Below are 16,167 nucleotides of genomic sequence, written 5' to 3' on the forward strand. Positions count from 1 at the left end.
TGTACATCCAGTGGATGGGATATCAGGCCACTGTAAATCAGTTCTGCTGAATTATCCCAGTGACCTGGAGGACTGCAATTAAACATTTTGCCAGTGACTGAGTTCCATGTCTGACAGTACAGCCTGTTCTGATGCAGAGAATCACAACATCACTGTTTCCAGCTGTTCAATGGCATCGGACAGTGTTCTGGTTCAAATTGAAAACTGAACTCCACGAGGGTGCAGGCTGAACAGTCCACATGCTGGAACATTTTATGTCGACATGTTGAAAGATTATCCTGAATATAAAAATAATGCCTTAGTTCCATCCTTTAACTTTTGCAGCAACTTATCAGGATGCCATGATGGTTGTGATCGAGATCATACATCTGTCTCTGCTCCTTCAATCTGCCCACAGGATCAACCTTTCGAAATGTTACACATCACTCCAGTACTGAAAATTGTATCTGTCTCCAGATTCATCTGTCTCTATATTCTACCCCATCTCCTTGCCAAGTTTCACATCCACACATCACCCTCACCCATACTCTCCTGTCGTTTCTTGGTATCTTTGTGTAAAGCAATCACGTTTGCCGTTGTCCAATTTAATAGAAACTTTTCAGAATAGGGAGAACATTTAAATTGCTGCATGAAGTATGTCATTAGCTGCCTATTTCAGACCCCAGGATGAAGTCTATCTGGATATTCAATTTGTCAGATGTCAGCTCCAACAACTGACTCAGTATTTCTTCCCAGGTGATTGTCATTTTCTCAAATTTGTTGCCCGACACTGGTTCTCACTCAGATTACAGCTCAATGCTCATCAATACTTTCAGAAACCTCTTTGACTTTCCAACTCGCTTCCCCCTTCCTCTCTGCAGTCTATAAACCTTTATATTTCTGTTCTAATCCCCTCCTTCTCAGCAAGCTTGATCTTTGTGCTTTCAGTAAATTGTTCCTTATCTCTGAATTTACCCCACTAAAGCTCACCATCTTTCCTTAATCCTTCAAGCTTTTCTTTGATACCCCACTGTCTGACCGAGCCTGGGGTCATCTGCCCTCATCTTGCTTTACTTGGCTTGGTGACAGACTTCATTTGGTCATTTGCCTGTGAAACAGCCGGGGGTGTTTACTGTACAAACATTGATTCTATTCTTGGACAACTTTAGCCTCTACGGTGAAGTAGATCTCAAAGTGAACCTAGCCAGGACTTGCTTGAATTCGGCCATGAGGAAAGAATGTCAATATTTTGAACCCTGGATAGTTTACAACTTGGAGAGGAAGAGGGGGAATGTGCTCCCTTGTGCTGACTATCTGGAAGGTGCTGTTGAATATAAAACTATTGCAAATATCCAGGAAAGATCGGAGAGAGGCCTCCCAACACTGAATTCTATCGAGGGTCAGAGGGATACCTATCATGCAAACACCTCACCATCACTGGGATAAAGGAGATTCTGTCCCTCATTCCTCAGATGATTTCATTTTGAAGTTGAACAACACCACGTGTCAAACACCAGACAGCTGAGATAGCTTCTTCTCAACCCGACGTCTTCTAAAGATCCCTCTGGAGTCAGGTATGAGATGGCATCACTGTGAAGCAACACTTCACAACTGGGTGAAAAATTATGCCAGTTTCATCCCACAGGTCACAGTGTGTTTGGGGGGGGGGGAGGTTCTGTGGGGGAAAGGGGGGTGATTTTTCAAGTTTTTCATTTCATTAATGCCTTTGTTAAAATTAGTCACAAATTACTTGGAAAGATAACTGGAACTTATGCACAAAGGTAAATTATGCAAAGTCACATACTTGTATAAAACATCTTCTTATAGATCAAGTAAAACAGAAGCATAACATTCACCAATGGCAACATCAGGCCAATGAAAACGAAGGCATCAATTAAATCGTCCTTGATGGAATCACCTGCAAGTGAAAATAAATTCAAATAAGAAAACATGTAACAATTCACCAGAGAAATGACCACAACAGCTGCACAATGTTGCAAACAGCCAAACTGTTCCACTTTCACCCTGCAGGGACGGGCATGTGCCAACCTCTGCCCAGTCTTATCGACTGCATGTCCTGTACGGTGGGAAACCTGGAACAGACAATTCATGACCCTGATCAGTTGTCCTCAGAGGTCTCCAGTCCAATCTTTTCAGGTCACCTCCTGCCAATATTCTGCACCAGCTGCTCCTTCTGGTGTTGCAATGGTCACTCCTCTGGGAGTGCACTACACTGACCCACATGATCCAGGGTTTGATTTTCCCAACTTCCACAACAATTGGTTATGGAGTTACCCCACAATTTCACTGGAAAGTCACTGGAAACTCTGAACCTCTGACTCGATTCCACATTTTGTCACAAAAGTTCTCCCACTCATCTTGCCAGAGGAGCTCAGGCTGATATCCACAATCTGGTCAGGGGCACATTCGAAACAGAGAGCCTATGAGAGACATCTCATAGGCTCTCTGAAATGTGTACAGGAAGTCATGGCTGATGAATCACTCAGAGTTTTTTTTGAAGAACTAACCAAAAGGGTAGAGAGGACAATGAATGTTATCTATTTTGACATGATCCTGACATGAATCCCGGGGCTTCCAGGAGGATTCAAATTGGCTCCGAGGTAGAAAATTGGTTTCCATTATAGAAGCTGGTGACTCGTGGTGTGATGCAGGTATCAGTGTAGGGACTCTTGTTATTTGATATTTTTATCAGTGATTTGGATGCAAAAATGCAAGGCTTGATCAATAAGTTTGCATATTACACAAAACTAGGTGTTGTCGTTGATAGTGAGGGCGGCTATTGTGGATTTCAGGGGGATTTTTGACCATTTAGGGAAGAGGGCTGAGGAGTGTCAAATGGATTTCAAATCTAATGGAACCTTCTCCCAATCAAGAGAACTTGAGAAAATTAATACTGATCATAAATTATAACTCTAGTTCATTCTTTTAGACCCCAGGATGAGGTCCATCTTCAGCTGGGACTTGGCAGATGGAAGCTTTGACAATGTGCTCAGTATCTCTTCCCTGGTGATGGTAATGTACCCAGTTTACTGTCCCACATGGTTCTTTCTCAGAAAATGACTCAATATTAAACTGCTGATCTGTTCTTTCAGACCAGTCTGACTTTACATTTCACTCCCCGTCTCTCTCAGTCTACAAGTTTCTGTATTTCTGCATCCGTTTCCTCCCGTCCACCTGAGACAACCTGATCGCCATCACTTTGTGCTTTGAGCTGTCTTGTTCCTTATCTTGAATTTACCCCCAATAAAGCTCTCTATCCCTCCCTGATCCATTAAACTCTTCTTTAATATACAACTCCCTGACCAAACCTGGGGTCATCAGCCCTTTTCCTGATTCCTGTCTCTCGGTGACAGACTTCATTTGGTAATTTGTCTGTGAATCAACAGAGAACATTTACACTACAAACACCAGTAGCTACTGGTACTGTTCTTGGATAACTATAGTCTGTGTGGTTCAGTTATTCTCAAAGTGAACTTAGCCAGGACTTGCAAAAGTTAGACCATGAGGAAGGAATGTCAATATTTTGAACTTTGGATGATTTATAACTTGAGGAGGAAGAGGGAGAAGGTGGTGTTCCCTTGCATTAATTCACTGGAAGGCGTTGTTGAAAACAAAAATCAGAATCAGGTTTATTATCACCGGCACATGACTTGAAATTTATTAATTTAGCAGCAGCAGTTCAATGCAATTCATAATATAGAAGAGCTGAATAAATAAATAAATCTTATTCAGTATACTTTATGAAGCATATGTACATTGAATAGCTCAAAAATCATGCACAAAAACCCCAAAAATACTTTTTATTAAAAATAACGTGAGGTAGTGTCCAAGGGTTCAATGTCTATTGAGGAATCGGATGGCAGAGGGGATGAAACTGTTCCTGAATCACTGCATGTGTGCCTTCAGGCTTCTTTACCTCCTACGTAATGGTAACAGAGAGTAAAGGGCATGCCCTGTGTGTTGGAGGTCCTTAATAATAGACACTGCTTTTCAAGACACCGCTCTTTGAAGATGTCCTGGGTACTTTATAGGCTGGTACCCAAGATGGAGCCGATGAAATTTACAATGCTCTGCAGCCTCTTTTGGTCCTGTACAGTAGCCACTCCCCTACCAGACAGTGATGGAGCCTGTCAGAATGTTCCCCAGTGTACTTCTATACTTCTATAGAAGTTTTTGAGTGTATTTGTTCACATACCAAAATACCAAATCTCTTCAAACTCTTAACAAAGTATTGTCACTGTCTTGCCTTCTTTATAACTGCATCGACATGTTGGGACTAGGTTAGACCCTCAGAGATCTTGACACCCAGGAACTTGAAGCTGCTCACTCTCTCCACTTCTGATCCCTCTATGAGGATTGGTATGTGTTCCTTCGTCTTACCCTTCCTGAAGTCCACAATCAGCTCTTTCATCTTATTGACATTGAGTGCCAGGCTGTTGCTGTGGCACCACTCCACTAGTTGGCATATCTCACTCCTGTACGCCCACTTGTCGCCACCTGAGATTCTACCAACAATGGTTGTATCATTAGCAAATTTATAGATGGTATTTGAGCTATGCCTAGCCACACAGTCATGAATATATAGAGAGTAGAGCAGTGGGCTAAGCACACACCACTGCGGTGCACCAGTGTTGATTGTCAGCGAGGAAGATATATTATCACCAATCCGCACTGATTGTGATCTTCGGTTTGGAAGTTGAGGATCCAATTGCAGACATAGGTACAGAAGCCCAGCTTCTGCAACATCTCAATCAGGATTGAGGGAATGATGGTATTAAATGCTGAGTTATAGTCGATGAACAGCATCCTGACATAGGTGTTTGTGTTGTCCAGGTGGTCTAAAGCTGTGTGGAGAGCCATTGAGATTGCATCTGCCATTAACCTATTGTGACGATAGGCAAATTACAATGGGTCCAGGTCCTTGCTGAGGCAGGAGTTCAGTCTAGTCATAACCAACCTCTCAAAGCATTTCAACACTGTCGATGTGAGTACTACTGGGCGATCGTCATTAAGGCAGTTCACGTTATTCTTATAAGGCTGTGGTATAATTGTTGCCTATTTGAAGTAAGTGGGAAGTTCTGCCCATAGCAGTAAGAGGTTGAAAATGTCCTTGAATACTCCCGCCAGTTGGTTGGCACAGGTTTACAGAGCCTTACCAGGTATTCCATTGGGACCTTCCAATTTGCAAAGGTTCACTCTCTTTAAAGACAGCCTAACATCGGCCTCTGAGAGAGAGATCAGAGGGTCATCAGGTGCAGCAGGGATCTTCACAGCTGTAGTTGTGTTCTCCCTTTCAAAGCGTGCATAGAAGGTGTTGAGTTCATCTGGTAGTGAAGCATCGCTATCATTCCTGCTATTAGGTTTTGCTTTGCAGGAAATAATGTCCTGCAATCCCTGCCAGAGTTGTTGTGCACCCGATGTCGCCTCCAACCTCATCTGACATTGTCTCCTTACCCTTGAAATAGCCCTCCGCAAATCATACCTGGTTTTCTGGTACAGGTCTGGATGGCCAGTCTTGAATGCCACAAATCTAGCCTTCCGCAGATGGCGTACCTCCTGGTTCATCCATGGCTTTTGGTCTGAGAATGTTCAGCAAGTCTTTGTAGGCACACACTCATCCACACAGGGTTTAATGTAGTTGGTAACAACTGCAGCATACTCATCCAGGTTCGAAGATGAATCCCTGAATACAGTCCAGTACACCGATTCAAAGCAGTCCTGTAGGTGCTCCTGTGCTTCCCTTGTCCAAACCTTCTTGGTCCTCACTGCTGGTGCTGCAGTCTTCAGTCTCTGTCTATACTCAGGGAGTAGAAGTACAGCCAGGTGATCAGACTTCCCGAAGTGGGGGTGTGGAATAGCACGGTAGGCATTTTTGATGGTAGTGTAACTGTGGTCCAGTGTGTTGTTTGCTCTGGTATTGCAAGTGACCTGTTGATGGTAATTGCTTAGTGATTTTTTCAGACTGGCCTGGTTAAAATCTCCCAAAACAATGGTGAAGGCATGAGGATGCGCTGTTTCATGCATGTTGATCCCATTGCTCAGATCATCCAAAGCCTGATTGACATTGGCCTGAGGTGGAATGTATACTGTTACCAAAATGACCCCGGAGAACTCCCGTGGTAGGTAAAAAGGACGGCACTTAACTGCTAGATATTCCAGGTCTGGTGAGCAGAATTGGGACAGCACTGGTATATTTGTGCACCAAGAAGAGTTGATCATGAGGCTTACTCCTCCACCTCTGCTTTTGAAAGACTCGATAGATCTATCCTGATGGTGTATGGTAAACCCGTCAATCTGAATCACTGCATCTGGTTAACAAGGATTTCATGCAACAAAGGACACACGCGGTCCTAATGTCCCTCTGATTCAGCACCCTGGCTCTGAGATCATCGATTTTATTCACCAGAGACTGCATGTTCGCCAGCAAGAGAGTCGATATACGGAGCTTAAAATCCTTGGAAGCGGTTATGCTTTATAGCTGTATCAGTCTGAAACAAGAATATTTAATCAAATAACTAAGCAAGATTATTAACAGCCTGAAGGAGAGGCCTTCCCACACCCAAATGTATCAAGGATGAGAAAGGCCCCAAACACTCACTCACTCAGCTCACCATCATTGGGATCATTTAAACCAACCTGATATGATGCTGAAATTTGACAACACCATGATCAAACACCAGTGAGCTGAGACACGTTCCTCTCCAGACTACTTTTTCTAAAGACCCTCTGGAGTCAGATCAGAGACGACTCCAGAATCATTCCAGTGTGGTGACACTGTAAATCAGAATTTCATAACTGGGAAAAATGTCAGACAATTTCATCCCACAGGTCACAGGGATCCAGAGGGGTCAGTGGGGGTGAGGATTATTCAGCTTTTTTTCTTTTCTATCTTTTTATTAAAATGAGTCTAAAATTACTTGGAGATGTGACTGGAGTTGATACACAAGTGTAAAAATACAATGACAGATACCTTTGTCCGAATGCTTTTTAATGGACCGGCACATCAGAATTAAAATGAACACAATTGGCAGTACGATTGACAAGACAATACTGACAATTTCAACGCTGGAAAGGCCTGCAATTAAAAACAAATTCAAATGAATAAACCTGTAACAATTCATCAGGTAAATGACCATAACAGCTGCCTATTGATGCAAAGAACCAAACTATTCCACTTATCGCCACAGGGCAGGAAATGTACCAACCTCTGTCCAGACTTGCTAACTTTGTCTACATGACTGAACCAACTGACTCTGCATGGCCTCCGATGTGGGATAACAACACGCTGACCTGTTATTCCAGACCTGAATTATTCCCTGCAGTCTCATCTATCCTGGTCACTTGCTGTCAATATTCTGCACTGGCTGCATCTTCTGGTGTTCCAATGGCCACACCTTGAGGAGTGCACGACACTGCAGCCAGACATCCCACATGGTCCATGGTTTGACTCTTCTGACATCCACAACAATTGGTTATGGAGTTGTCCCAACATTTCACTGGAAACTCACTGAATCACCCAAGTTCCATCACTCAGTTTGGTTTACCTATGTGCCCTCCAGTGATTTATCTGACCTGCATGTGTTCAACTGACCTGTGCTGTGTTTCTGGTGGTTCTGAACTGTTGATGTTTAGCCATCACTGTCTGAACCTCCAGCAGGTTTCCCTGCACCCAGTTGTGGGGCTGAGGACTGCAGATGCTGGTGGTCCTGATAAAGCATCTGACTGAGATACTCAATGCATTCCAACCACCCTGCAGAGAACTGAGTTCATCATTTTCATACAAGTTTATTTGACCACATACCAAAAATCATAGTGCTGACGATCCAGGCAATGATGAAACAATTGAAGAGGACAACATCACAGATGGCTTTCAACTTCCACCAAATCCTGATCATCTGAGAACCTTTTCAAAAATAAAAATAAATTTACAACATTTGATAACCACACAACATAAATGATTTAACACATGCATCAATGGACAAATGTCCCGGTAACAGAGCTCGACTCAGGTTGTTTCAATTGGTGATGATATTGCATGTCCTAAACATCAAGCAACCCAAACAACTCTGAAATGGATCAGATGTCAGAGCTTTGGATTGAAGGAGGTTCAGGAGTTCACTCACCACTGCAGCAAATGGGGAGCTCAGAGAGACACAAAACACAGTTTGTGGCTGCTACCAGGATTTCTTTTACATTTGATAACTTAGATAAACCCTCAGCCAGTGACTGTGCATGTGGAAACAGATAGACTGCAGCTTCCCTCTGGACATGTCCAGCAGATAAGGCAACAGCCCACTGTCGATATTCTCTGCTGTATTCCCTCATGATCTCAAGGGCTGAGACTGACATCAAGTTGCCAGTGTTAACAAAAACCAACCCCAGCTGTAACACTGAGGTTCCACTGTTTGACTGTGAATCCTGTTCTGATGCCGAGGACTGGAACAGCTGCTCACAGCATCAGGCAGTGGCTTATTCCAACATTGAAACTAAACAGCTCAAGGGTACAGGCTGAACTGTCCAAATGCTGGGATATTTAATACAGATAAGGGGAGAGGTTGTCCAGGACATCCAGTGGTGAGCAGTGCACACGATCCAAGGACACCTCTCTTGTAGTGTTTTTTGTTCATTTCCAATTGCTCTCAAGAAATGGGGGGGGGGGCGTTGGAAGAGCTGGTTTCTTATTTTGCACCCACCACCTAAATTCCCACCCTCTTCAGACCCCACATTACTGAAAAAGAATTTCTCTCAATTTCCTCACAAATGCTCTTTCAGATTCCCAACCTTATCATCCACATCGCAGGAGTTACTGAGGTGTTGAATCAAACCCCCTTCATATCACCAAATCCCCTTTCCCCATTATAACTATAACTCATTCACCTGAGACTCTGCCCATTGGCACAACTTCCATCACTATACACTCAAGATTAACAGGTCTGAACACGTTGTCTGATAAACTGATTTAACGAATCACAAATAGATTCAGCTCTTGCCCACTGAACTGTTTGAAGATGAACTGGAATCCAAAGTTATCCCCCAGGTCATCACCTTGATGTTTTTCAACAATATGAACCAAACCGTGAATGTTTGTGTAAAAATAAAACAAACTGCATCAGGTCTCAACCTGAAATGTTCACAACCCCTTTACCTCAGACAAGAGAAAATCTGCAGATGCTGGAAATCTGAGGAATACACACAAAATGCTGGAGGAACTCGGCAGGCCAGGCAGGAAAAAGCAGAGTCGATGTTTCAGGCCGAAACCCTTCGGCAGGACCATTTTGTGTGTGAAACCCCTTTACCTTCACAGATGCTGCTGACCCACCGAGTTCCTTCAGCAACTTGTTTTCTGTTCCTGATCCCAGTGTCATCAGTCTCCCATCTCCATGGAGACTTGTGGGTCAGAGTATTCATCAGCCTCTCTCCTTTCTCTTTGTCCTTGTTGCCCCATCATGGAATTTTATCTCAGTCTGGATTTTATCCCACTACCTCCCCACATTAAACTTACCCATGAAGCATACCTTCCATTCATTACTAAATTCCCTTCCAGCACTGAATATTAACAAAATTGACAGGACTGATCTTCCACCTATTAAACCTCCAACATTACCCCTCTCATAGACCAACCACTAACCACTACCAACCCCCCACACCCAACTTCAAGATTCCCACTGTCATTGTAATTGAGTTTCTCCATCACCAGCCTACCTTTCCTCATTACAAATCCTTGTTGGCATCTCCTAAATCAGTGGGAAATTTGATGTTTGAATGTCTGGGTTCCTGTCCTGTTACAGTAGTGAAGCAGTTTTGGTCACCCTCCTACAGGAGAGATGCCATCAGCTGGAAAGTGTGCACAGGAGACTTGTGTAAGGATGTTGCCAGGACCTATAGAGTCATAGAAAAGTACAGCACAGAAACAGGCCCTTTGTCCCATCTAGTCTATGCCAAACCATTTAAACTGCCTACTCACATCAACCTGCATCGGACCATAGCCCTCATATCCCTAACCATCCATGTACCTATCCAAACTTCCCTTAAACATTGAAATTGACCTCTCATGCACCACTTGTGCTGGCACTTCGATGCAGACTCTCACGACCCTCTGAATAAACAAGTTTCCTCTTAAACTTTCACCTTAAACTTTTCACCTTTCCAGTTTAAGATGGCGCTACCAAAGGCATGAGACAGCTCTCTGCGAGTTTAAAAGCAAAGAAATTCAATTAAAACCATTATTAATAACACATTATTTTAAATGAATTGTGGTAAACTACCACCACAAGCAATGATGAAGCGAGTGAAGGTGAAGCAAATTCACGGGATGTGCCCTGCTGGTGCGTTGCAAGATCAACACACTTGGAGTTGGAGCTGTGCTGGTTGGAGTGAATGGATCTGAGGGGAGAAGACGGGACAGAGGAGTTCCGCTGTCCGTCCAACTAACCGGGTATGAGGATGGATCGCTCTAAGCATTGAGCCAAATTGGAGAGTTCAGGAACAGCTCCTTCGGCTGCAAAATCCGGGTCTGAACCGAATCACTGGGCCGTGTTTTCAAGGCCCCTAATATGAGGTACAATATGCTGGTTTGGGCCATCTAAATGTCAGCCCATATAGACTGGAAAGGCAGGATGTCAAGAGTCGGACAAGGTTGGATCACACTGGGCACTGGGCCGATTTAGAGAGGTAGAGAACAGCTCTTTCGAAAGCTAAATCTAGGCCTGTAGTGATTCACCAGTAGCAGGGCCCGAGTTCTAGTGTGAGGTTCCAACAAATTCAACCACTGAGGTTTGGAGGTTCAAAGGTCTTTTTTGTGGGTTAATTTATTCTTTCACTTTCTTATGGACATGTGTGTTTTTTTTTATTCTCTGCAGCTATTTACCCTGCTAAAATGATGAAGTGAATACCGAGGCTTTGGGCCTACTCCAGGCTGCTCCAGGGATTTGGATCTAAAGACTCAGTTTGGTTCGGAATGCTGTTGTTGTTGCTCACTTCTATTGTTTATATGATTTGTTTTGGTGTTTCTGTTTCTCTTTCTCTCTGGGCACTGGGGAGTTGGTCTCATTTTCTTCAACTGGGTTCTTTCGAGTTCCTTGCTTTGTGACTGCCTGTAAGCAAACAAATCTCAACCTTGTATAATTTCCACATTCTTTGATAATAAATGCACTTTGAAACTTTGATCTTTGAAACTTAACCCATGACCACTATTTGTCGATCCACCCAGACTCAGTGGAAAAATCCTGCTTGTCTTTATGTACTCTTCATAATTTTGTAAACCTCTGTCAAATCTCCCCCCAAACTTCTACTTTCCAAGGAATAAAGTCCCAACTTATTCAATCTTTCTTTGTAACTCAGGTCCTCCAACATCCTTGCAAATTTTCTCTGCATTCTTTCAACCTTATTTCCATCTTTTCTGTTGGTAGGTGACCAAAACTGCACACAGTACTCCAAACTGGGCCTCACCAATTTCATATCCAACTTCAACATAACATCCCACTCCTGTACTCAGTATATTGATTTAAGAGGACCAATGTGCCAAAAGGTTTCTTTATGACCCTCCCTCACTGTGACACCTCTTTCAATGAATTCTGGACCTGTATTCCCAGATGCCCTTGTTTTACCACACTCCTCAGTGCCCTACCATTCTCTGTGTAAGACCTGCCCTGGTTGGTCCTCCCAAAGTGCATCACCAAGCACTTGTCTGTGTTAAATTCCATCTGCCATTTTGCAGCCCATTTTTCCAGCTGGTCCAGATCCCCCCCCCCAAGCAATGATAGCCTTCCTCACTGTCCATGACACCCCCATGCTTGGTGTCAGCTGCAAATTTACTGATCCAGTGAATCACATTATCAACCAGATTGTTGACACAGATAACAAACAACAACAGACCCAGCACCGATCTCTGTGGAAATAAATTTTCAACACAGATTATAGTTCAAGAATAGTAGCAAAACCTCCAGCTCCTGGCATTAATATAATGAAAAGTACACTCTCAAAATTATTTACATCTTTCCTGTAGGTAGATAACCAAAACTGCACACAGTACTCCAAATTAGACCTTACCAGAGTTTTAGACAACTTCAACCTAAGCATCTACTGTACTCAATACATTGATTTATAAAGGCCAATGTGCCAAAAGCTGTCTTTATGACCCTATCTACCCATGACACCACTTTCAATGAATTATGGACCTGTATTCCCAGATCCCTTTGTTCTCCCACACTCCTCAGAGCCCTACCATACACCCCTAATCTTGCTGTCATCTGCATATTTACTGATCCTGTTAACCACATTATCATCCTGATCAGTGATACTGATGAGAAACAACAGACCCAGTGTTGATCCTGTGACACTCCACTAGTCACAGGCCTCCAGTGAGAGAGGCAACCACCGTCTGGCTTCTCCCACAAAGCCAATGTCTAATCAATTTACTATCTTATCCTGAAAGCCAAGTGTCTGAACCGTTTTGACAACCTCCCATGTGGGACCATGTCAAATGCCTTGCTAAAGTCCATGTAGACAACATCCACTGACTTGTCTTCATCAATTTTCCTGGTAATTTCCTCAAGGAACTCTAAAATATTGGTTAGACACGAACTATCACGCACAAAGCCAAGCTGACTATCCCCAATGATAAAGCAGCTTCTGATCATTGAAATTCAGTGATAAGTTTGCAAAGATTGTCGTTGATAAAAATCTAACACCAGAACAAGTTTACAATGCTGATTGCTTTATACCTTAAAAGCTGTTCTGTGCTGTGAGTGATCTGTGTTTTGTGGGTGCACCATGGTCTGGAGGAATATTTGTTTTGTTTGGTTGTATTATGTACAGTCAGATGACAATAAACTTGAATGTGTCTTATTTAACTGAAGATAATTTTAACTCTTGTATAGTCAGTTCACTCTACAATAAATGTGACATTCTACTTGCTGAAGCTGAAATTGAGGCAGTTGCTAATGATGCCCAGTGAACCCACCTCCCTCTGCATCTGCAGCCTCTCCCCATTTCAATAATACACTCCTTCGTTTTCCCTGACAAAATGAACAATTCCACATTCTGCCACCTTACACTCCACTTGTCAGATGATTTGCTCATTCTCATCGCTTTGGACCCTCCATATGTCCTCATCACAATTTACTTTGTAAGGAGCAACACCTCATCTACTGTCTGGGTAGCCTCCAGCCTGCTGGTATGAACATTGAATTCTCCAATTTCCGGTAATTCCCTCCCTTTCCCCCTCCCCCTATCCCAGGTCCTTCTCTGCCTCTCCCCCCTTTCAGCTTTCTGCTCCTTTATCTCTACAGTTCTTTCATGCTTATCCCCTCCCCCCTTTATCTTTCCTCTGATTGGTTTTCCACCTGGCGCCTCTAGCCCTCCCCCCTCCCCCATCTCTACTACTGGGCTTTGGCCCTCTCTTCCTCCCCATTCCTGACGAAGGGTCTTGGCCTAAAATGTTGGCTACTCTTTTCTCACGGATGCTGCCTGACCTGCTGAGTTCTTCCAGCGTTGTGTACGTATTCTTTGATCCACAGCATCTGCAGTTGTATTTTTGTGTTTTTACTTTCCTCCTTATGCTGGTGTCAAATTTAACCACCATATCATTGGTAACTTCATCTCCCACAGCAAGAACATTACAGAAAATTATGAAAATCTCTGTTCCCAGATCCAAACACAGCGGCATCCACTTTTACATCGTGACAACCAGAAAACATCTATTTATGCTGACTGTCTTCTTCCTGTTTTACATTCTCCACAATAACCTTTGATATGACACCATAGTAAATGTTCACTGGAAATCTAAACACAGCAGATCCACCTTTACCCACAGCACGTTATCACTGTAAAAAGAGGCTAATAAATAAATCAAACATGATACCCCTCTCACAAAACCATGTTGATGTTTACTGATTCAGGGATGTCTGTTTTAGGTGTCCTGTTATTATGCCAAATGATTAAAATCTCATCTGTGCTCTCAGAACCTGCTAAATCTTTATACTTCACATTCCTGACCCAGTTCTACAACAGTTTAGTCCAGATGCTTTGGAAATTTCCTCACTTCTCTAACTCTCTCCTCCTGTGAACTCCTGATCTTCATCACTCCACCACTGGTGTGTGTGCTTTGATTTACCACAAAGACCAAACTCTGACTTTCCCTGTCTGAAACTCTGCACTTGTGCTCCTCCTTTCAAACCGAACTCTATGTTCAGTCCAGGGTCACCGGCATCATTATTGTTCCCTGTGACTTGCTGACATATTATTGTGCAATTTGCCTCTGAAGCTTCACAGTACTTTTCATTATATTAATGCCAGGAGCTGGAGGTTTTACGACTAAATCTTGAACTATAATCTGTGTTGAAAGTTTATTTGTGAAGTGGACTTGGCTAGGAAGTTCCTGAATGAGGACATGAGGAATGAATAACAATATTTTGAACTTTGATGTTTTATAAGCTGGGAAAGAACCTGGGGGTAAAAGCCACAGAGCTGAAAGCTGCTGTTGAATGAAAATGTTGTTGTAAGTATCCAAGTGACAGTCCTACCCCTTCCCAACCTTATCACTGTCAGGATCATAGGGGGAACCTTTCCCTCGATCATCAGCTCCAAACTGATTTTGTGCTTCATTGAAGTTCAGCACACATGTGAAACACAAATGAAAGAATCAGCACCTCTCAGAGTCCCTTCTATTAAAGACCTCTCTGGAATCAGTTCAGAGACAATTCAACAAATATACTCAGGCATTCTCTGTCACTGCAAAACATCAGCTCATAACTGGAATGAACAGGACAACTTCACACAATTATAGAGGACTGGAAGAGTTGGGACAGGGTGTTGTTAATTCAGATGAAATTTAATTTGATATTTTCTCCTTTTGAAAATATGTCAAATTTCACTTGCTTGCAAATTTATATCCAAGTGAGTATTAAAAAATGACAGATACCTCCAAGTAATTCCCAAATCTCGGTCACATACAAAAGACCACTGATATAAAATGAAGAAAGCTGCAATCCCATGATCATCACAGCAATTACTACAAAGTCCAGTGCTGAAAGGCCTGCAATTAAAAATAAATCAAGTAAGCAAACATGTAACTAAGTTCCAGCGAAATGTCAGTAAAAACCTGCAGTGGTTGCAACAACCAAACTCTTACACTGATGTCCCAGTGAAGGGAAGATGCCACCCAGTGTGCCAACCTGTGACCCAGACCTGCACCAGCAGACACTGTATAGATTAACAAGACACTGAACTGCAATGTCAGGCAAGAATGAATAATTCACTGTGCCCACTATATTTTCCATGTGGGTCTCCAGCCCAGTCTTTACATGTCACCTGCTGCCAATTTCTGCACTGACTGCTGCTTCTGGTTCCAATGGCCAGACCTTAAGGAGTTCATTAAGGTCCATAGTTTCTTTTGCCCAACATCCACAACAGTTGATTATGGAGAACCCCATCAATTTCACAGGAAGTTGCTGAAATTCTCTTTCCAATTCTGACGAGTTTCCATACCATCTGCTGCTCATAACTGGAGCTCGATGCCAATTCTTCACTGGTGGAAATTCCTCACTGACTGCATTCAATGTGATTGCAGCCTAATTTCCCGCATTTCATGATGTGGTCAACAGTTCAGAGAAGAAAAAGCTGCACATGGCATTCATCGAATACTCAGACATGTCAGTCACTGTCACCAGCTCCATCACTCCAGATGTTTGTGTTGGAATGTCAGATGGTGAACAGAGGAAGGAAACAGGAGTGTTTCTGACAGCTGCTTTGACTCTGCATATCTATTCACTGATGTACATAGATTGAAAAATTCAGACAAATTCTGTGAATGGGAGCCTCAGTGAAAATCTATTTTAACTCTGGCCACCATCTTGGTGAATCTTTTCTGCACACTTTCTAGTCTAATCACATTCTGACAGGCTACATCACTGTCTGGTACGAGGGGTGGGGGTTGGCTACTGCACAGGACCGAACGAAGCTGTACAGGGTTGTAAATTCAGTCGGCTCCATCCTGGGTACTAGCTTACAAAGTACCCAGGATATCTTCAAGGAGCGGTGTCTCAGAAAGGCAGCGTCCTTTATTAAGGACCCCCAGCACCCAGGCCATGCCCTTTTCTCACTGTCATCATCAGGTAGGATGTACAGAAGCCTGAAGGCAGACACTCAGCGATTCAGGAACAGCTTCAT

General features: G+C 43.1%; 1 protein-coding gene across 1 annotated transcript in view; it reads right to left on the bottom strand.

Annotated features, from left to right (window-relative positions):
• The window catches only part of LOC140721188 (uncharacterized), a 156,503-nt gene that overhangs the window by 95,642 nt on the left and 44,694 nt on the right, over positions 1-16,167 (bottom strand). The window contains exons 6-9 of the mRNA XM_073036050.1: positions 14,921-15,034; positions 7,802-7,903; positions 6,971-7,075; positions 1,784-1,897 (exon numbers count right to left, since the gene is read on the bottom strand). Coding sequence (XP_072892151.1) covers positions 1,784-1,897; positions 6,971-7,075; positions 7,802-7,903; positions 14,921-15,034 — 435 coding nt within the window. The remainder of the gene's footprint in view (positions 1-1,783; positions 1,898-6,970; positions 7,076-7,801; positions 7,904-14,920; positions 15,035-16,167) is intronic.

Source organism: Hemitrygon akajei, chromosome 2 (assembly GCF_048418815.1).
Source record: "Hemitrygon akajei chromosome 2, sHemAka1.3, whole genome shotgun sequence".
Taxonomy (NCBI): Eukaryota; Metazoa; Chordata; class Chondrichthyes; order Myliobatiformes; family Dasyatidae; genus Hemitrygon; species Hemitrygon akajei.